General features: G+C 34.8%; 1 protein-coding gene across 5 annotated transcripts in view; it reads left to right on the top strand.

Annotated features, from left to right (window-relative positions):
• LOC143272951 (uncharacterized) overlaps nucleotides 1–22,416 on the top strand; it is a 35,564-nt gene that overhangs the window by 2,290 nt on the left and 10,858 nt on the right. For 2 of the 5 annotated variants that reach the window (XM_076570263.1, XM_076570262.1), the window contains exons 4-12: nucleotides 2,579–2,685; nucleotides 3,968–4,105; nucleotides 6,649–6,713; nucleotides 8,805–8,898; nucleotides 13,084–13,169; nucleotides 14,185–14,260; nucleotides 17,006–17,076; nucleotides 17,516–17,623; nucleotides 18,133–18,249. In XM_076570263.1, the coding sequence (XP_076426378.1) occupies nucleotides 2,579–2,685; nucleotides 3,968–4,105; nucleotides 6,649–6,713; nucleotides 8,805–8,815 (321 nt within the window). In that variant the 3' untranslated portion in view covers nucleotides 8,816–8,898; nucleotides 13,084–13,169; nucleotides 14,185–14,260; ... (1 more) ...; nucleotides 17,516–17,623; nucleotides 18,133–18,249. Of the gene's footprint in view, nucleotides 1–2,578; nucleotides 2,686–3,967; nucleotides 4,106–6,648; nucleotides 6,714–8,804; nucleotides 8,899–12,109; nucleotides 12,164–13,083; nucleotides 13,170–13,222; nucleotides 13,323–14,184; nucleotides 14,261–17,005; nucleotides 17,077–17,515; nucleotides 17,624–18,132; nucleotides 18,250–22,416 lie in introns of all 5 variants that reach the window. The other 3 variants (XM_076570266.1, XM_076570264.1, XM_076570261.1) reach the window with 3 other exon arrangements.

Here is a 22,416-nt window from a genome sequence, read left to right as displayed (position 1 = left end):
AAGGCAACAGAGGAAAGAAGAAAAAAGAGTAGCAAGAAACGAGAGAGATGAGAGACAAGAAAAGTAAAGAGGCAAAAGAGAGCGAGCTGAGCCTGGAGGGCACTTTTAAGGGTGCACATGTCACTTAGCTGATGGGGGAAAGGCAGCTGGAGACAGGTGATGATGTAACTCCTTTTTGTGGCTGAGGCAGCCTGCTGCTGGTCCAGAAACTATGTTTGCTATATTTATTCAAGGTAAAGCTTCTCTTTTTATGATTTTTTTCCACTAAAATTTGTTTCTAACCTGTGCGAAGTAACAGAACTGTAGAGCAAAAGTTCCCTTGCTAAATAAACTATTTTAAATCTCAAGTGAAACAAAAGAATTTTGGCAAATTTTAAATCTTATTGCTGTTGACAAATAATATCAAATGATATATTTCTCTGTGTGAAGATTAAATCAAGAATACAGAACAAGAATCTGAACAGAAATATGAAGGCCCACTTGGAACTTGGGCAATTGGAGGCATACATGAAGAATTATTACTATTTTCAACTTATTATTTTAATGAACATTTTTCATTTATTTTGATCACATTCTTTACCATCACCCAACTCCTTCCATATCCCCACCAATCCCCCTTCTTAACTGTTCAGCTTCATGACCCCTTTCACAAAAAAGCAAAGCCACCACCACCAACCAAAAAAAAAAACAAAACAAAAATCAAAACTAAGAGAATTATTTTGGAATGAGTTTACAGGTTTTGCTACTGTGTTTTCTGTTTTAGGAGTGTTCATTCTTCATTTGTTGAAGTTACTGAGCTACAAACATGCCTGTAGTTCAATCTGAGGAGTAAGTAGTGAGTAGGTGGTGGATATGTGAAAAAAGACGAAAGATCACAGAATGCACTGGTGTATTTCCCTTTTTTTGAAGATATGACTACCTTTTAGGTCAAAAACTAACCTCTGTTTTCCAATCTAGGATGCCTGGATTGGGAGAAGGAGAAGATGGAACCGACATTTTTTCATATTGAAATGAAATGTAACCCTAGCAGCTTGTTCCCTGTCTGTTCCCATCAAAGGAAACTAAGAAGTTTTCAGTGACTGAGTCCTTTCTCTTTTCAGTGATAAGAACAAATGGTGAAGGGAATTAGACATGTGGGTTAGACATGAGACTGAAATTCTTAGTTCTGGATTGTGTGTCCCGATGACCTCAGGAGAAGTTTGAATATCTGTATTACAAGTAGAGTTTTCTATGCAGAGTTTGAATCTTTAAATCTAATTAGTCATGGACAAAGGCATTTACAAAATTTATTTCCTTGAAATTCTGAAAGAGTTCCTGAATAAACATTGAATGTGTGGATGTTAGATCTCAAAATCCTAAGGAACTCTGGAAGAGCCATGGTTTGACTCCTATAATCTTAGTCCTACTTTCTTCTTTTACTATTTTTATGTTTGGGAAAAAAAAATAGTAACAATGGTGAAGATTAGCTTATAACACTTCTTGCTTTAAGACAACAATAATTTGCCGGGCGGTGGTGGCGCATGCCTTAAATCCCAGCACTCGGGAGGCAGAGCCAGGCGGATCGCTGTGAGTTTGAGGCCAGCCTGGGCTACCAAGTGAGCTCCAAGAAAGGCACAAAACTACGCAGAGAAACCCTGTCTCGAAAAACCAAAAAAAAAAAAAAAAAAAAAAAAAGACAACAATAATTCATTACTTTTAAAAGATATTGAAAATAATAAGAAGCTAGACTTTTAAGAATTCTATGTATTATTAGTATTCAGGTAAACAGATCCCAGACTAGTAATTGCAAGTTTTCTTTCCTATATTGAAAGAGTAGCGAATCACAACCTTGACATTTGAGCCATTACTGTGTGGCTTGGTAAGTTTATAAAGCCTGGGTGTCATATCCTAACAATTGTAAACACTGCAAAAACAGTGAGTTAAAGACAGTGTTGAAAATCAACTGAATGATTTTGATTTAACACTAATGCTTCATTCCATCAACATTAGGGGAAAACAGAGTGCAAGTGAAGTATAAATTAACAAAAGTTTGAAAATTTCTGGGTCGATGTTGAGTTATATGTCCTTTGGGCTAAATATCATTTTTATAAAATGTGTTAGATGATTTCACAAGTAAAAAATGGTTTATACAAACGCATTGGAGGAAACACTCACTGGAAAGGTAAAAACCTCAGAAGCTATGGACTCAGTATGGTCCACAGATAACAGTAGTTTCCTCTAACAACTAAGCACACTGCTGAGCCTCAAGATATTCATGCAGAAACCTGCTTATCAAATTGCTCTTAAAGAGGTGAAGAGAGCAATTACATGACTCCATATATTAAATGCTAAGGTAGAAGGAAATGTTTGTAGAACAAACACAGTTTTAAAGTCATCTATGGAAGTGATGAGCAGGTTTCATGTGTCGCATGTAAATAGTTGTAGGGCATTTCAAGGAGAAGGAATGTGCAGGGGCCTGCAAGGAAGAAGCTGCTTATTCACTTTAGCAAGGCTTTGTATTCAAAGGACTGTTTAAGGCTCCATTAAGTTGAAGATTACAATGATTTTGGATTACAGATTCTTTTGTTTTGTTTTGCAGGATGGCTTTACACCACTTTTACTGGCTCTCAAGGAAAACAAAATGGAGATGGCGAAATTTTTAGTAAAGAAGGGGGCAAATATACATGTATTTGATAAGATGAAAAGGTACAGTTGTTTGAATTTTTTCAATAAAAATGTGCGACATACTGAAATAACAATCTTACGACCAAGAAATATCAACTTGATGGAAAGAATACTAACTTACAGGGATTCAGTGATCAGGTATCAATTAGTCATCAGTCTAATTAGTTGGGTAAGCAAAGCAATAAATTGAGGTGAGCAACACAAATCATTTATAAGTTTCATATCCCCTTATTATAATTATTGATGCTTCTTATTTGATATTTTGTTTGATTGGACAACTGATATTATGGTAGATTAATGGGTTTTCAGTTTGGTTTTACTAATTTTTTAAGAAGTCTAAACTTTTTGATTAACTTTGATTCATAACAAAACTCAATCATTTTGTACTGTTGTTCCTTGCTCTTATATGCTTATCCTATAAAATGCCCTATTATTCATAAAAAGAGTTGACAATCACAGTCTATTAGATGACTCTTGCCTTTCAATTCCCTTTGTTTGAGAAATAATGAGGTTAGAATATCCTATGATGACTAAGAATTGTTATTTCAGGATGCTGCTCAACTCTACCCCCTTTTGTCCTGTACAACTGGTATTGATGTGTTTATATTTACATAGAGTTGGGAAAGCAAAGTAAATTCACTTTATTAGTAGAAACATTATGAAGCTAAGTAATAGGTGGGTAGATGCAGATTCATAGATGACTTGGTTTAAATATCAGCTACCTAGCTGCTAGGTGTCTGAACTGCTAGTGTTACATATCATCAAATATGAAAAGAAGGATAATACCTTGTAAAGGTTTACATGAGATCATTTATGTAAAATTTAGGGCAGTGCATAGGACAGGTTATCCTCATTACTAACTGTAACTATAATGAATTTATTATTAACAGAGTATTTTATAATGTTGTTATAGTTTAAATAATGAAAATACCTTTCAATTATCTGATGGTTATCTGATTAGTAATTATATGTTACAGCAAACTAAAGAAAATGGAAACATCTTTGTTTAGGTCCTTATCTACTTAAGAAGAATAACTTTTATACACTTATATTCTATCAAAGTCGATGAATCTAAGAATTCTACTAAGAAGATACAAAACACTGCCAGAGGCTTCCTATCCATTTTCTTATTTTATCTTTGCACACCAAATATAAAGTTGGATTTTTGTAACAAATAATATTTATGTGTATAAAAAGGACAATTCCAAACAGACAAGCAAGATATTAAATTTGTAAAATATACCCAAGTATTAACAGTTTTAATTAAGTTATCTAATAATGAAGCTATTCTGTGTTATTTCAGAAACACACTCTTATATGCCATAAGATGGGATTCAACAGATATGGTCAGTCTATTTCTGGATGAAGGCATTGACTTTTTCGTTAAAGATGTGTTTGGATGGACTGCGTTACGCTATGCTATTGAAGGCACAAGTAAAGGGTAGGTGTTTGCACTGTAATGCTAGCAAACACTAACTTGCACTTCAAATTAATCTCAAAGTCTTCATCTTCCTCTCATAATGTATTATTGTTGACTCTAGGTTGTTTTGGAATAACAGTGAATATCCAGTATGCAAAATGCATACCATTAGAATTAGAAATGAAGAAGTGTTTCTTTATCTCATGATTTGGTTTTGTATTGCTGAAGACTGAACCAAGTGCCTCATTTGTGCTGGGCAGTTCTGTAAATGAACTATATCTCTGTGTAGAACTTTCTGGAACTTAGAAATTATGGACCCTAACATTTTCCATTTCATCCAATTATAAACCCTATACTTTATATATTCAGATGTTTCATATTCTAATTAGCTGTTTTAGTCTTCAATTACAGTGTTGCAGAAAATTGTGTTTCTTCCTCTGGGGGGCTTTCTTCTATATATTATTTTTGAATCTTGAAAAATGTACAGGTTTCCGGATTCCTTAATTCCCAGGAGGAATACTCTCTTTCACAAGACAGGTGGAGCAAGAAGAGGACATCTAGTCCTTCTTTTGTTTTTATGATTCTGTTGCTGCACTGTTGCTAATCACACTTGTCCTGGAGATCAGTAGAGCCTGACCTCTATGACGAGGCTGCCTTTGCTGAATCAGTGCTCTAACGATTTATGGCAGTTCACATTTACACTGAAAAGTTACAATATATTAATTGAGCTGTTAGTCCCAAAGTGACAGTGCTTTCCTTTGGCTGCTGGGCGTTTCAGCTTGTGCCACACACATTGCTACCTATTTGACCATTCTCAGTTATTCAGAACCTTCCATGGATCCACATGTCATTTTAACCCTAGACCTTTTTTGTTTATTAACTGTGAAGAGTTTGTTCATCTCTTTTGGTAGAAAATGTGACTAGGGATCATTGTAAGCTGTCATGAATGTTTAAATCATGTTTCAGGGAATATCACAAATCTTTATTCAGTACTACTAGAACCAGACCCCTTTGCATTTTGTGCAGCATCCTTTCCTAGGTGCTATGAGAGCCAATATTATCATTCTCTGAGTGAGTATTTGTAAACCTTAGTCTGTATTTAAGAGACCTCATTCACATTATGTTCCAATGGAATCCATGGGTAGGATAGGATTTTATCTTGGAAGGAATTTGGACACAAACAGACCAATCAATCTTTCTAACAAGGATCTGCAGGTTCAGAGCTTGATTCGGTACAGGAAGACTGGAAGTAATTAAGTGAAATTTTGTAAAGTGTTAGTTTGAAGTTTTTGGTCATTGTGTGTTTGATAATAGCAAACAATCATTTTATTTAGTGGAAAGAAATCCCATGATAAAAAGCTTATATTTTCAAGTTGTTAAATAGCTCATTTTTCCCCAAATGATAAGACAAAATTACATTGATAGCTGTAATTTAGAGGGCTTATGATGTTAAATTCTAATTATCAAGTCATGAAGCTTAAAGTCTCCTGGAGGAGGGGTGTCAAGGAGTGATCATTTAGATCAGATTGACCTGTAAGATGGTCAGTGGGGAACTTTCTTGATTGTTGATAGATGTGGGAAGACCCAGCCTAGGAGTAGCATCATTTCCTAGGCAGGAGTCTGTTGTGGAATATTAATTTAAGGTGTGTTACCTTTGTTTATGCTGTGAAACATTTGTTTTAATGATGCAAAGTTGTGTTGCATTCTTTTATGTTGCATTTGTTTAACTCTGTGAACCTGTGTTACTTTGCCTGTCTAAAACACCTGATGGTCTAATAAAGAGCTGATTGTCCAATAGTTAGGCAGGAGAAAGGACAGGTGGGGCTGGCAGGCAGGGAGAACAAATGGGAGGAGAAATCTGGGAAAGAAAAGATAAGGGAAAGAGAGAGAAGGAGAAAGATGCTAGGAACCAGCCACCCAGCCGCAGAGCCAGCCATGGAATAAGAGTGAAAGTAAGAATAACAGAAGTTAGAAAAGGGAAAAGCCCAGAGGCAAAAGGTAGATGGAATAATTTAAGAAAAGCTGGATAGAAACAAGCCAAGCTAGGGCCAGGCATTTGTAAGAAAGAAGAAGCTTCTGTGTGTGATTTATTTGGGAGCTTGGTGGCAGGCTCCCTAAAGAGCTAAGAGCAAAAGAGTAAAGGAAACCACCAACAATAATATTCCTGAATTGTATAAGAATAGTGTATGTGAGGAACGTGCATTGCATTCCCTTGTTTATGCTCTTGATTGTGGATATGATGCAACTACCTACTTTAAGTTCCTGCTGTCTCAACCTTGCTGTAATAATGATTACCATTGTGAGTCAAAGTAAGTCCTTCTTCCCCTAATTTTCTTTTGCCAGGCTGTTTTATCACAGCAACAGAACTGAAATTAGAAAAAGATTTCATGTTTTCTAGACAGCTATAATAACTGAATATAAGCTGTGAAAAGAAATAATACATTGGGCTTTACTCAAGTATGGTAATGCCTTTGATATTGTCTGCAGTATTCTGGAAAATTCAACATAGCATAAAGATGTTTTTCATATCAATACTAAAATAGAATTTTTTTTTCACTCGGCAGTAGTCGAAAGATTCTTATGGACTATGAAATAAAGTTACATATTAAAAATAAAGATGGCAATCCAGGTAAGTCATATGACAATGAGAAGTGAATATTAAACTCATGATTATCGCACAACCAATATAAACCAACACTGTTATTACATGTTTTCTAAGCATATACAATTGAAACTTCTTCCCTTATTTTCAGTATTTTAATTTAGGCAACAGCACTCACATTTGTTGCTCTAATTTTAAGTTATCTCCCATTAAAGGTTGTCTTTTTGATATGTAGTTATAGTAACCTCACTGAACATATTTATTTTTTTGTCTATGTTGAGACATTATTTCAGTTATCCTGTCATGGCTTCTATCTTACCGTGTAGTTGAGGTTGGTTTTAAACTCCTGATTCAAACTGTCTTAACTTCTCAGTTGAGGTTAGAGGCATGCAGTGCACACTCAGCAGCTTTCTTTAATAAATTATTAAATTGATATTACAAACAGATGAGCAGTTTCTTTCCTGAGTTAAATTCCAGCTAAAGTGTCTTCATTCCTAATGGCACATGATTTATGTTTTCCTGTATCTGTTAGTATTGCAAAGCTTCAAGTTTCAATTCTTAATTAGGCTCTCTATTTGTCTTCATTGTCTCTGTCATGGTAGAGAATAGGATGTATAAACAACCCCATCATATATATATATATATATATATATATATATATATATATATATATATGTGTGTGTGTGTGTGTGTGTATGTGTGTGTATGTAGAGAGAATATCATTCAGAATGTGAAATTTGTTATCCAAAAATCAAATTGTTGGCTTGTTTTTATTTAAACAAATAAAATCAGCAAATATTATAAACATATAACTCCTGACTTTATTGGCATAAGACTATATCAGAACTATGCATAACATAGAATGTATATGTAAATGTACATTCCTATATGAGCTTCTAATTTGTAGAAAACTTTTAAAGACCCATGCTACTGGAATTGCAACTGAAACTTGAAGCCTTCCTGAAGAAACTTTAATATTATTATATAATATTATTGGATATAATAATATTCATTATTAAGTAGATGCTGTTCTGGAAAACAATGAACATGGCAGATGAAGACATATACTAGAGTGTAAGAAAAAAACAAGTAACATGTTTCATAAGAAGAGAGTTTATATTTGTAGTGGAGTAGTAGTCAGGTGGGAAATTTGTACTGAAATAAATCCTTGTGAATATGGACAAGAATGTGAACATGAAGCTGCCAACTAAAGGAGAGAGATAGAGATACGCATAGAATTCTATCAGGATGACAAATGGGAAAAAATGTACAGTGATAACATGTTTTCCATTGGAGGCTTAGCAACAAGGAGTTGCCAGAAAGCTGGAAGAAACAGAGATGTCAATACAGTCATTGTTTCCCCACTTCATATGTAAAGTAAAATCCGCAAGCAAAAATCTGTTGTAGTATACACATTTAATTAGAGATATCTGCAAAATTCCATCCTTATTAGTCCCTGCTATGAGTGTTTAAAGTTCTCTCTGAATTGATAACAACCTACCTGTCTGTGTTGTTTAATGTTAGAATAGCTTTATTTAAACATATCCCTAAAAAATCTATAAAAATCTATCAGTTTATACTACTAGGTTTCTTTACAATTCTTCTGATCTGTAGCAGCTGCTACAAAGTTTGCATTGAAAAATTTCATACATCTTGAAACCTCTTTTCATTTTTCTACTTTGGACAATAAGTATATCTGTCATTGCATATTCTCTAAATAATTAATATTGTATTAAAGCTAATTAATTTATAAGTATTTTCTAAAATTAACATTTGTAAATTTTTTTGTTTTCTGTGGAATGAAAATAACATTTATGAATTTTGAAGTCTGTTCTTCATTTAATATGTACTTGGGCTAGTCTTTTATTTACAAATATATCTCATCTGTACTTCACTGTCTTATTTACATAGAGACTCACTGAGGATTAAAGTTAGATATTAATGATGAAAGGTGTTTGATCATTTTTTTCAAATCTCTTGGTTTTGATTTCTTGTTTCTTTAATTTTCTATGTAATTAATATTAAAAAGGATTGTGAGGTTTTCTGGGAAATGGATTAGAACATTTTTATCTAGCTAGTCTTTGATATATATATATATATATATTTTTTTTTTAACAGCACATGTTTAAGCAGTCCCAGCCCAAGGGTATTTACTATAGTAAATTTGAAAAATATAGAAGAGCCAGAAACCAAGTAAACATGGAGAAGCAAGGTAAGAGCATTGCATTATACCGAGAGCTTCTTTGACAATGAAGGAGCCAAGTGTCCCTCTACACAAAAGAAAATCAGTTATGAAACATTTATGAATTTATAAATTTATATTAAGTGACAATTATTTGTATATCTCAAATCAAACCCAGGTTCAGTAGATGGCAAGAAATCATAAAAATCCAAGCAGAAATGAATGAAATATAAATAAAGGAAGAGTGGGGATATCAGGGTTTTATTCATTTTATGAGTGCTAAGACATAAGGAATAGTGAAGTCATGGAAATGATGATTAGGAAAGGTAGAGGGATGAGAATTACATGAAGGAAAATGAGGTAGGTATATATAGGGGATACTGTAATACCCATTTTTTTAGAAAAAGAAGTCTCAGAGTATTAAATATGTGGGGTAACTATAAATGAACCTGCTAGTACCGCTACGTGTTTCAGAGGCACAAGTAAATATCACTCTGCTTTTTTGTGATGTGCTCCTCAATTCTTAGGAAGACAAAAAGGATACAAGAACCAGGCCATACAGTGCTACTTTTTACATTACTTGAGCATAATTATGTATGATCTTCTCTACATAGTTTTGATACAGTGTCATACATTGTAACTACTTCTCAAAATATTACCACACAGGATAGAATACAGAAAAATACACATAGATTTAAGTTCATTAAGAGAATATCAATTTGAAAACATACAGACACTGCTTCAGAGAATGTTTTAAAAACAGAGGTGATGATCCAGAGGAACAGAAAAAGAGACAGACTACAACTTACATAAACTTGGAGTTAATGCTGAGGACATAGAAGAGAACTCATTTCAAAAACCCTATATTACCACTGTTGCATAGATGACCATTAATGAGATGGAATGAGGTAAATGTTAAAAGCCTCTGTCACTCACTCCCTGTCTACAAACGCGGTACAGCAACTATTGGGGTTATTAGAATCTTAAATCTCAAATATTCACATGGGCAAAGCAAGCTCAGATACTCTGATCTTGAGTAAGACCTAGCTAGGGAGCCTCTGTGGGTCCCCACAGTGGTTATTAAATTGGCATGAATTTAAAATGTTAGATATAATTAAGTATTTATAATTTTATACCTGCATTTCCTCTTTGAAAGCTTAGTTATCTTTTTCGTGATTTTAGTTTGATAAACAAACAAAAACACACTCACCCATTTTATGAAGTTAAAATCTGTTTATTCTAGCTGGGCGGTGGTGCACAGACCTTTAATCCTAGCACTCAGTGGGGCAGAGCTCAGTGGATCTCTCTGAGTTCAAGGCCACCCTGGTCTACAGAGTGAGATCCATGACAGGCACCAAAACTACATAGAGAAACTCTGTCTCAAAAAAAAAAAAAAAAACACAAAACCTATTCTACATATTGTTGGTGGTCTATGCCTATATCTGAGACAAGCGATTCCTTTATCAAGGGTCTTGAGGGATCCTGTATAGGAAGAACTTGTGTATTTAGTTATACGTGTGCTTTAATTGCACTTAATAATCCATTCTGTGAGTTGACTACTAGAAGTGATTTGAGTTCTAGTTTGTATTCTATCACAGTGCCTCTGTTCATTCACAGTATCTGGTATTTATATGCTGGGATTTATATGCTACAATTTGGTGAACTGCATCCTCTTGTCTTTTCCTAACCTGCAAATCTGTTTGACAAGCACACGCCTTTAATCCCAGCACTCGGAAGGCAGAGGCAGGCAGATCTTTGTGAGTTTGAGGCCAGCCTGGTCTACAGAGCGAAAGCCAGGAAAGGCACAAAGCTACACAGAGAAACCCTGTCTCGAAAAAACAAAAAAAATAACAAACAAAAAATATCCAGTGACTTTCACAAACATTTATTACCTCCATCATGTTCATAGTTCCTTTTTGGTTCATTTGATTTTTATCATTTTAATTTGATATTTTCCTTTCCAATTAATAGTTAGTTATGGTTTTGGCACTTAGTTTGTGTACTTATTTAGCATCAGGAGTGGGAAATTGTCTCGAGGGCATTTCACATGCTATCCATATCCTTAACCATTGAACTAAAAACACTACTCATTATTTAGTTTCTCTGTGACCTGGTTACACATAAGAAGCACATGTTCCTGACAATGCAAATGAATTCCATCAACATAGGTGCAATGAAAAGAAAGGTCAATTTGAAAACATACAACTTACTCATTCTATGCAGTACAGTCATATCCTATTTGATAATATAATGACAGTGTGTTGTCACAAAGGGATCTCGTTTATATTGACACTCATCAATTGATGTTTTTTCTGTATTGTTTTCTAATCAAATTCCAGGAGATACTTTTAAAGCATTCTGTGAATTAAAGATTACATCATTGCTATAGATGTTTATTTACCTCAATATTATTTTTCTCCATTTTCATTCATGCCACTCACAGTCAGTGTTATCCTCACATTAGAGGGTCTGCTCAGCTGCACAGACCATCAGCCTCTATCATATATCATTGTCCATACTTTAGGTATTCATGAAAATGTCACTATACAAATTATTTTGACATATCATCAATGTTTTAGGTATAGATACATTTTTATTGATTGTTTTGGGCACAAAAAGTAGTGTCTAATATTATGACAGTTTCATGACTATCTAATATTATTGTTTTTATTCTCTGTGTTGTTTGGAAGCCTTGAAATTCCTCCATGATTTCTACATGTTTTATTTTTTATATTTTACTTTTGTTTTTTGCTATTTTCTATGACTTGACTGTTTGCTCTTAACTCTTTCTCATCTGTTGTATATTTCCAAATTGATTTGCTTCTCAGTTAATATTTCTCTACCTGCCTTACTACTACATTTTGACTTATATCTTTACTGTAATTCATAATTTATACTTTTGTCTATTTTTGTTTAATATTCTCTTTTCAATTTATTTTCAGTTATACTAAGTATTTTTCTTTTTTGTTGATACCTGACTGTGTAGATGAACATTTAGCATATGTTCATGTTTGAACATGGAACACTTTATGATATGGGTTGTGTATAGAAGTTCTTGTTATTGTGTGTATTTTTTACATCAGTAAATCTCCATTGGAAGTATAAGCTTAACTGAGCCTCAAAATAAGAAAACCAAAAATGTATTTCATAATAACTTATTTTATCTGTTGTTGCAAAGACTTCTAGTATAGAAATGTTATTTCTAGTTTATTTTAACTATATAAATATTGATTGATTTCAGCAGAAGCAGATATACATAAAAAATCTCAAAGGAAATGAGAGTACTCAGTTATATGTATGTATTGTTAAATTTGAATTTCCATTTATTATATATTTTTATAAACAATGTACACAGGCTAAATTATGTCTTCTTCTAGAATGCATCATCATGAATAGCATTAAGATTAAACTTTTATTTTAAAACATTTAACTAGTTAGGAATATTGAATTTTCTCAGCTATTATCTACACTAACTCAGAGCTAAAAATTTCTCAGATATTTGTTCCTAATATTTTTTTCTTATTATCCCTTGTATGTCCCTTCATTTTCCCCCTTTATATTCTAGAAACGGGGGAGGGGGCACGGGGGAAGGTGATGGCGCACGCCTTTAATCCCAGAAACAGAATATTCCTAAGCACGTGAACATATGAACAATGTGGCTCTGATGTCCTGTTGTTCTGCTCCTGATAGGCATCCAGACTTTTTATTTCACTGAAAAAAAAAACAGTAGATCAAATCAAAATAATAATCACTGGCATGAACTCAGTTTAGAGTATAGTAGATGTGATTCTAGTTAAAATACACTATGTAGGCATCTGACACTGAACTTGTAATTTGCAGAAAACTGTTAGAAGGACCTATTGTGGGGATAGAGTGATCTGAGCTTGAGTCTCAACAAAGCCATTCAATTCCTTTGAGATTGAATAGTCTTTCAGAAGTTCTTGCCATCAAAGCAGACATAGAAGTCACAGCCAAGTTCTGCTCATTTCCTTACCCTTGACTCATTTTCCATATATGGAATATCTAGGCATTTTCCATATATGGAATATCTAGGCACTATCAGAAAGTAAGGCAATGAGTATTACAGACGTGTTTATGCTTTTCTTTGATAAAAATAAGTAATCAGAAAACACATCTTAAGTGATTAAAACAAATAATTCTGAAGCTATAGCATTATTGAAAACTACTGAAAATTATTCAACTTTTCTATTACAGTGAAAATCAGAAAAAGTGCAGATTTATATTCAGGATAAAAACCTTTCCTTCTGAAGAAAGACTTTGAAAGAACAGTGTCATAATGGGTAAAGTAAAGAGAAATAATATCTGTTTATCATATAAGTCTTTATAATCCTAGATGGATGAGGGAACATGCATTTAGAGAACCAAGACTATTAGCAACATACTCGAAAACAGACTTCACCAGGAAAGTAATGTGATTTCTTAATTTTAAACAGGTATGCTTTTTAATTTTTTTATTATGAAGAAATTTTTTATTCATTTTACATAGCAACCAAAGATCCCTCTCTCTTCCCTCCACTGCCCCCCAGCATTATCCCCCCAATCCATCCCCTATTCTCTCCTCTGACAAGATAAGGCCTGCCATGGGGAGTGAGCAGAGCCTGGTACATTCAGTTGAGGCAGGTCCAAGACCCTCCCCCTGCATCTAACTAATGGAAGCAGATACAGAGATCTACAGCTAAGCACCAGGCTGAGCTCCAGGAGTCGAATTGAAGAGAGAGAAGAGAGATTCTATCAGCAAGGGGCATAAAGATCAACCAAACAAAGCTAGTGGGAACTGTAGCTGGAGAGTTTTCTTTCTGGGTCCCGCCAAGCCCTGGCAGTCCCTTAACCCACTTATAAAATAAACATACAGAGGCTTATATTATTTAAACTGCTTGGCCATTAGCTCAGGTCTATCATTGTCTAGCTCTTACTCTTATATTCAGCCCATTTATATTAATCTAAACTTTGCCACATGGCTTGTGGCTTACTGGTACCTTACATCTTCCTTGTCCTGCAGGCAGTCTCCTCCTTCCCTTCCTATTCCCTTAATTCTCCTCTCTGTTAGTCCTGCCTATACTTCCTGTCTGACTACTGCCCAATCAGTGTTTTATTTATTAACATATTTGCCATAAAAAACATCCCACACCAGGGAACTCATGAACTTTAGACCCACAGCTGTGGAGCCTTCATGGGACTGGACTAGGCACCCTGCATAAAATGATATGCTTTTATAGTAAGAAATAAATTTATTTTACTGCATCATGATTGTAAATCTTCATGGAACAAACCCACTGCTGATATCTGTTTTACTAGGATACCATGACAGATCTTCACTTACCAGCACAACTAACTTCAATCCCCAGGCATCTTCTAATTGAAGGACGAAAAGGTAAAGATTATGTCATCAGCAAGTCATTTCAAAGACTTTTTATTAAAATTGGGGGAGTAACATATTTTACAAGAACAAAAAGTTGCATATAAAATGTTTAGTTAGTAAGGAATATAACTTATTAGGTTGTAATACACTATTAATCTTGTGAGTTTCCATTAAATTTTAAGTTGAGAGTATCATGATGAAAGCTCAAATGTAACTACATGATGGAGTGTTTGTTATCCAAGGAATTCCAAAGAATAAGCTAGTGGTATGGAAACATGACTGAGAGGTAGGAAAAGGGTGTTATAATTTTTGCCTTATCAATTATAAAAAGACATGAAAGATTGGAGGGCTGGGTCTTAGCATAGCTTCTTTCATTCATAACAGATTATAATAAATACCAATGTTAGCCAAATATACTCACAATTTAATATCACAAATAATGTTGCTCCTTTCATGATACTAATATATAAGCCAAAATGAGAACATCAGGTAGAAGCAAGGGATAATAAACAATGTCATCAGCATTTTAGTTTCCTGAGGTTCCATTTACTAAATGTTCTGGTAGAGCCTTAACTATTACAATCCTATTCAGAAAGCTCTCTCCTGTGTCAACGAGTTCAAGTATATTCCATACTTTCTCCTCTGTCAGATTCAGGGTATCACATCTTATATTGGGGTCTGTGATCCATTTGGAGTTGAGTTTTATGCAGGGTGAGACAAAAGAATCTCTTTTCATTCTTCAAAATAGAGCTATGAAATTTGACCAGCACCCCTTGTTGAAGATGCTGTCTCCTTTTCAATGGCTCTTTGTCAAAAACATATGCATGTAGAAACATGGGCTCATACCTTGTTCCTCAATTCTATTTTATTGACCAATGACTTTGTTTTTAAACCAGTACCACATTGTTTTCAGTGCTATAGGTCTATAGCATAATTTGCAATCTAGAATGCTGATACCTTTATACATTCATTTATTGTTCAGAATTGTTATGGCTATCCAGGATGTCTTGTGTTTTTGTATAGAAATTATGATTAATTTTCTCAACCACTGTGAAAAATTGCATAGGAATTCTGATAAGGATTGCATTAAATATATAAAATACTCTCTTAGTAGCATGGCCATTTTCATAATATGAATCTTATCAAATCTTGAGCATGGGAGGAATTTTCATCTTCTGAAATCCTCTTCAGTTTCCTTTTTCACTGTCTTGGAGTTTTTATTGTGCCAGTTTTTCACTTCAGTATATTATAAGACATTTTATTTTCTTTGAGGTAGCTGTGAATGGAATTGTTTTGCTTACTTCTTTCTTGGTATGCTTGTCATTGTGTAGAAAGGCTACTGATTTTTTATGTTAATTTTGTATTTTGATAATGTAATGAATTTATTTATATGTTGTAGGAGATTTCTAGTGGAGTCTTTTGGGTTTTATGTATAGAATTGTATCATCTGTAAATAAAGATATTTTGATATTGGCCTATATTTGGGGGGGCAGGTGTGTCTCTCCTACTAGTTTTGATATCTGGGTATAATAGGGACTTCATAAAAAGAATTTGAAAAGATTTTTTCATTTTCTATTTTGTGGAGTGATTTGAGGAGTATTGGGTATTATTTTCATTGAAGTTCTGATAGAATTATTTGCTGAGACCATATGGTTCTGGACTTCTTACTGAGAGATTTTAAATTAATGTTTATCTCATTTCATATTATTAGTCTATTTAAACTGTTAATTTCATCTTTATTTAGTTTTGTAGGCCACATATATTCATCTGTTTATTTTAGGTTTTTTCAGTTTGGTAGATTTTAAAGTATGTTGTGATTATCTGAATTTTCCAGATGTCTGATGTAATGTTTGCCCTTTTGTTTCTATTTTTATTAAATTTGAATCTTCTCTCTTTACTTTGTTTAATTTGGCTAAAAGTTTGTCAATCTGTTTTTCTTTTCAAAAGAACCAACTAATTCTTTTGTATTTTATAATTTCTGTTGGTAAATTTCAAACCTTATTTTGATTATGTCTTTTCATTTTCCTTTTTGAGTGTTGCTTGATATCATTTTCCCTAGGCTTCTGGATACATCATTAATTTATTAAATTCAAATCCCTTGAATATCTGCATGTCCTCTTAGTATAGCCATTGTGCCTTATAGATTTTTTTATGATGTGTATTAATATTCATTCACTTCTAAGAATTTTAAACTTTATTCTTGAATTTAATTAACTATGTTTAGTGGGATCATAACCTTGGAATCATTTAGTCAAATACTTGGTCTTATTTTTACATGAATATTATGTATACTTATGACACAGCTTGGCTACAGCACAAGTAATATGATAATTGACTATATTTCCAAACTCCAGTAACTTTTCCCCCAGAGAAATCCTACATTAATTTACCAGTTTAGTTCTATATGGAATTCTGTCTTATTTAGGGATATTAGCACATAATTGAATTTATGTCTTTTTAAGTTTTTGTAAGCAATACTCTAAATGGGAGGTAATGTGGAATGAACATCTGACATATCTTCATATTTTGAATATGGAACCTTTTGTGATCCAAGTCACTGATGTACTTGCTAACTATATTTTCTGTATATGTGCAGTTAAAGGTTAAGCTCAATTGAGCACTAAAGTTAGAAAGACAAACATTCTTTTCCATAAAAATAAATTTTAAGCTTTATTTTTGGATATACAGACTTCTTTCCAATGCTATTCTTCATTTTGTTTTCTGTCTTTTTTTTTCAAATTCATAAACAATCAACAGAGGCTGAATTACAAAAGAAATCAGTGAAAAGTCAAAACAATCTTGAGAACAATAAAAATACTCAACTATCTGTAAGTCAATGTTAAATTTGAGTTGCTACTTAGATATTTTCTTTTGTGAAATAATTTATCATAGGCTCAATGAAGTTTTCTTATGTATATGCCTTTATATTGATTTGTCATAATTAAAATTAATTTTAAAAATATTTAATTTTTAGAAACTTAGAACTTTCTTAGATTCGTCTTTAAGTTTTTATCCTGTACACTTCCTTTCTTTGAAAATTTTTAATGAGAAGGACATGAATATATGAACAATGAAGTACTTATCATCAAGTTATTCTATAACTTTTTAAAATTTGTGTCTTGTAACATTTTGTATGCCTGTGTTTTTCTAAGTTTGGAAAACATGTTTCTTTTGGTTTCAATAATATTTCTTCAAAATAGGAAATCTTCTATGATAAACTCCTTGAAAAAAATTCATGGAATTCACTATTGATATTTACTTTGTCAGAATAACATCATGGATCTGCAACCAACGCATAGTCCTCATTCATCAATGAGACTAATTCCAAGATTCACAGATCTTAATTCAGGAGAAGCTAAGACTCCTATGTCATCAGTAAGTCATTGAACACATTTTTTTTTTGTTTTTTTTATTATTATTATTATTATTATTATTTTACAACACCATTCAGTTCAACATAATAGCCACAGAATCCCCTGTTCTCCCCCTCTCGCCCACCCCTCCCCCCAGCCCACCCCCCATTCCCACCTCCTCCAGATCAAGGTCTCCCCCGAGGACCGGGGTTGACCTGGTAGACTCAGTCCAGGCAGGTCCATTCCCCCCTCCCAGACCGAGCCAAATGTCCCTGCATAAGTCCCAGGATTCAAACAGCCAACTCATGCAACGAGCCCAGGACCTGGCACCAATGCACAGCTGCCTCCCAAACAGATCAAGCCAACTGACTGTCTCACCCGTTCAGGTGGCCTGATCCAGTTGGGGGCCCCTCAGCCTTTGGTTCATAGATCCTGTGCTTCCATTCATTTGGTTATTTATCCCGGTGCTTTATCCAACCTTGGCTTCAACAATTCTCGCTCATATAAATCCTCTTCATACTCACTAATTAGACTCCCAGTGCTCCACCAGGGGCCCAGCCGTGGATGTCTGCCTTCAGATTCCTCAGTCCTTGGATGGGGTTTATGGCATCACTATTTGGGTGTCTGGCCATTCCATCACCAGAGTAGGTCAGTTCCTGCCATCTCGCGACCATTGCCAGCAGTCTTTTGAGGGGGTATCTTTGTGGATCTCCGTGGGCCTCCCTAGCTCTCTGCTTCCTCCCCTTCTCACCTTCCCATGTGGTCTTCATTTACCATGGTCTCCTATTCCTTGTTCTCCCTCTCTTTTCTTGATCCAGCTAGGATCTCCCACTCTTTCCCTCGACTGTCGCCCTTCATTGTTCCCACTCATGACCAGGCTATTCATGTAGATCTTGTCCATTTCTCCGTGTCTTTTTTGGGGTCCCGTTTTCCAGGTAGCCTCACTGGTGATGTGAGTAGCAGTCTAGTCATCCTTGTTCCACATCTAGCATCTTCCTATGAGTGAGTACATACCATATTTGTCTTTCTGAGTCTGGGTTACCTCACTCAGGATGATTTTTTCTAGATCCATCCATTTGCCTGCAAACCGTGTGATGTCGTTGTTTTTCTCTGCTGAGTAGTATTCCATTGTGTATATGTGCCACAATTTATTTATCCATTCTTCAGTTGAAGGGCATCTAGGTTGTTTCCAGGTTTTGGCTATTACAAACAATGCTGATATGAACATAGCTGAGCAAGTGCTCTTGTGGTATGATTGAGCATTTCTTGGGTATATGCCCAGGAGTGGTATAGCTGGATCTTGGGGGAGATTGATTCCCAATTTTCTAAGAAAGCGCCATATTGATTTCCAAAGTGGTTGTACAAGCTTGCATTCCCACCAGCAGTGGAGGAGAGTTCCCCTAGTTCCACATCCTCTCCAGCATAAAGTGTCTTCAGTGTTTTTGATCTTAGCCACTCTGACAGGCGTAAGGTGGTATCTCAGAGTTGTCTTGATTTGCATTTCCCTGATGATTAGGGAAGTTGAGCAATTCCTTAAATGTCTTTCAGCCATTTGGGATTCCTCTGTTGAGAATTCTCTGTTTAGTTCTAAAGCCCATTTCTCAATTGGACTGTTGGTCCTTTTGATGTCTAATTTCTTGAGTTCCTTATATATTCTGGATATCAGTCCTCTGTCAGATGTGGGGTTGGTGAAGATCTTTTCCCATTCTGTAGGCTGTCGCTTTGCCTTGTTGACCGTATCCTTTGCTCTACAAAAGCTTCTCAGTTTCAAGAGGTCCCATTGATTGATTGTTTGTCTCAGTGTCTGCGCTACTGGTGTTATATTTAGGAAGTGATCTCCTATGCCAAGGCGTTCAAGACTATTTCCTACTTTTTCTTCTAGCAGGTTCAGAGTAGCTGGATTTATGTTGAGGTCTTTGATCCACTTGGACTTAAGTTTTGTGCACGGTGACAGATATGGATCTATTTGCAGCCTTCTACACGCTGATATCCAGTTATGCCAGCACCATTTGTTGAAGATGCTTTCTTTTTTCCATTGTACACTTTTGGCTTCTTTGTCAAAAATTATATGTCCATAGGTGTGTGGGTTAATGTCAGGGTCTTCAATTCGATTCCATTGGTCCACATGTCGGTTTTTATGCCAATACCAGGCTGTTTTTATTACTGTAGCTCTATAGTAGAGCTTGAATTCGGGGATTGTGATGCCTCCAGAAGTTGTTTTATTGTACAGGTTTCTTTTAGCTATCCTGGGTTTTTTGTTTTTCCATATGAAGTTGAGTATTGTTCTTTCCAGATCTGTGAAGAATTGTGTTGGTATTTTGATGGGGATTGCATTGAATCTGTAAATTGCTTTTGGTAAGATTGCCATTTTTACTATGTTAACCCTGCCTATCCATGAGCATGGAAGATCTTTCCATTTTCTGAGATCTTCTTCAATTTCTTTTTTCAGGGACTTAAAGTTCTTGTCATATAGGTCCTTCACTTGCTTGGTTAGTGTTACCCCAAGGTATTTTATGTCATTTTTGGCTATTGTGAAGGGTGATGTATCTCTAATTGCCTTCTCAGCTTCTTTGTCCATTGTATATAGGAGGGCTACTGATTTTTTTGAGTTGATTTTGTATCCTGCTATGTTGCTGAAGGTGTTTATAAGCTTTATCAATTCCTGGGTGGAATCTTTGGGGTCACTCAAGTATACTATCATGTCGTCTGCAAATAGGGAAAGCTTGACTTCTTCCTTTCCAATTTGAATCCCCTTAATCTCCTTATGTTGTCTTATTGCTCTGGCTAGAACTTCAAGTACTATATTGAATAAGTATGGGGAGAGTGGACAGCCTTGTCTCGTTCCTGATTTTAGTGGAATTGCTTTGAGTTTCTCTCCATTTAATTTGATGTTGGCTGTTGGTTTGCTATATATTGCCTTTATTATGTTTAGGTATGTTCCCTGTATTCCTGATCGCTCCAAGACTTTTATCATGAAGGGGTGTTGGATTTTGTCAAATGCCTTTTCTGCATCTAGTGAGATGATCATGTGGTTTTTTTCTTTGAGTTTGTTTATATGGTGTATTACATTAATGGACTTTCGTATGTTGAACCACCCTTGCATCCCTGGGATGAAGCCTACTTGATCATGGTGGATAATCGTTCTGATGTGTTCTTGGAGTCTGTTTGCCAGTATTTTATTGAGTATTTTTGCATCAATGTTCATGAGGGAGATCGGTCTGTAGTTCTCTTTCTTTGTTGCATCCTTGTTTGGTTTAGGAATCAGGGTAATTGTAGCCTCATAGAAGGAGTTTGGTAATGTTCCTTCTGTTTCTATTATGTGGAACAATTTAGAGAGTATTGGTATTAACTCTTCTTTGAAGATCTGGTAGAATTCTGCGCTGAAACCATCTGGTCCTGGGCTTTTTTTGGTTGGGAGACCTTTAATGACTGTTTCTATTTCCTTAGGGGTTATTGGACTATTTAAATAGTTTATCTGGTCTTGATTAAACTTAGGTATGTGGTATCTATCCAGAAAAATGTCCATTTCTTTTAGGTTTTCCAGTTTTGTGGAGTAGAGGTTTTTGAAATATGACCTTATAATTCTCTGGATTTCCTCAATGTCTGTTGTTATGTCCCCCTTTTCATTTCTGATTTTGTTGATTTGGATTCTCTCTCTCTGTCTTTTGGTTAGTTTGGATAAGGGCTTGTCTATCTTGTTGATTTTCTCAAAGAACCAACTCTTTGTTTCATTAATTTTTTGTATTATTCTCTTAGTTTCTAATTTATTAATTTCACCTCTCACTTTGATAATTTCCTGGCGTCTATTCTTCCTGGGAGACTTTGCTTCTTCTTGTTCTAGAGCTTTCAGATGTGCTGTTAATTCACTAGTGTGCGATTTCTCCAACTTCTTTATGTGGGCATTTAGTGCTATGAATTTCCCTCTTAGCACTGCTTTCATAGTGTCCCATAAGTTTGGGTATGTGGTGTCTTCATTTTCATTGATCTCTAGGAAGTCTTTAATTTCTTTCTTTATTTCTTCCTTAACCCATTGGTGATTCAGTTGAGCATTATTCAGTTTCCATGAGGTTGTAGGTTTTCTGTAGTTTTTGTTGTTGTTGAAATCTAGCTTTAAACCATGGTGATCTGATAGAACACAGGAGGTTATTCTGATTGTTTTGTATCTGTTGAGATTTGCTTTGTGGCCAAGTATGTGGTCGATTTTAGAGAAAGTTCCATGGGGTGCTGAGAAGAAAGTATATTCTTTCTTGTTAGGATGGAATGTTCTGTAGATATCTATTAGGTCCAATTGGGTCATGACATCAGTTAAGTCCTTTATTTCTCTGTTAAGTTTCGATTTGGGAGATCTGTCCAGTGGTGAAAGTGGGGTGTTGAGATCTCCCACTATTAATGTGTGGGGTTTTATATGTGGTTTAAGCTTTAGTAATGTTTCTTTTACATATGTGGGTGCTCTTATGTTTGGGGCATATATGTTCAGAATTGAAACTTCATCTTGGTCGATCTTTCCTGTGACGAGGATGTAATGTCCTTCTTGATCTCTTTTGATTGATTTTAGTTTGAAGTCCATTTTGTTGGATATCAGGATGGCTACCCCTGCTTGTTTCTTAAGACCATTTGATTGAAAAGTCTTTTCCCAGCCTTTTATTCTTAGGTAGTGTCTATCTTTGAATTTGAGATGTGTCTCTTGTATGCAGCAGAAGGATGGGTCCTGCTTTCGTATCCATTCTGTAAGTCTATGTCTTTTTATAGGTGAATTAAGTCCGTTGATATTAAGGGATATTAATGACCAGTGATTCTTCATCTCTGTTATTTTTG

Source organism: Peromyscus maniculatus, chromosome 4, assembly GCF_049852395.1.
Source record: "Peromyscus maniculatus bairdii isolate BWxNUB_F1_BW_parent chromosome 4, HU_Pman_BW_mat_3.1, whole genome shotgun sequence".
Classification (NCBI taxonomy): Eukaryota; Metazoa; Chordata; class Mammalia; order Rodentia; family Cricetidae; genus Peromyscus; species Peromyscus maniculatus.
The sequence above is the reverse complement of the archived record's forward strand: the minus strand, read 5'-3'. Positions and strand labels throughout refer to the sequence as shown.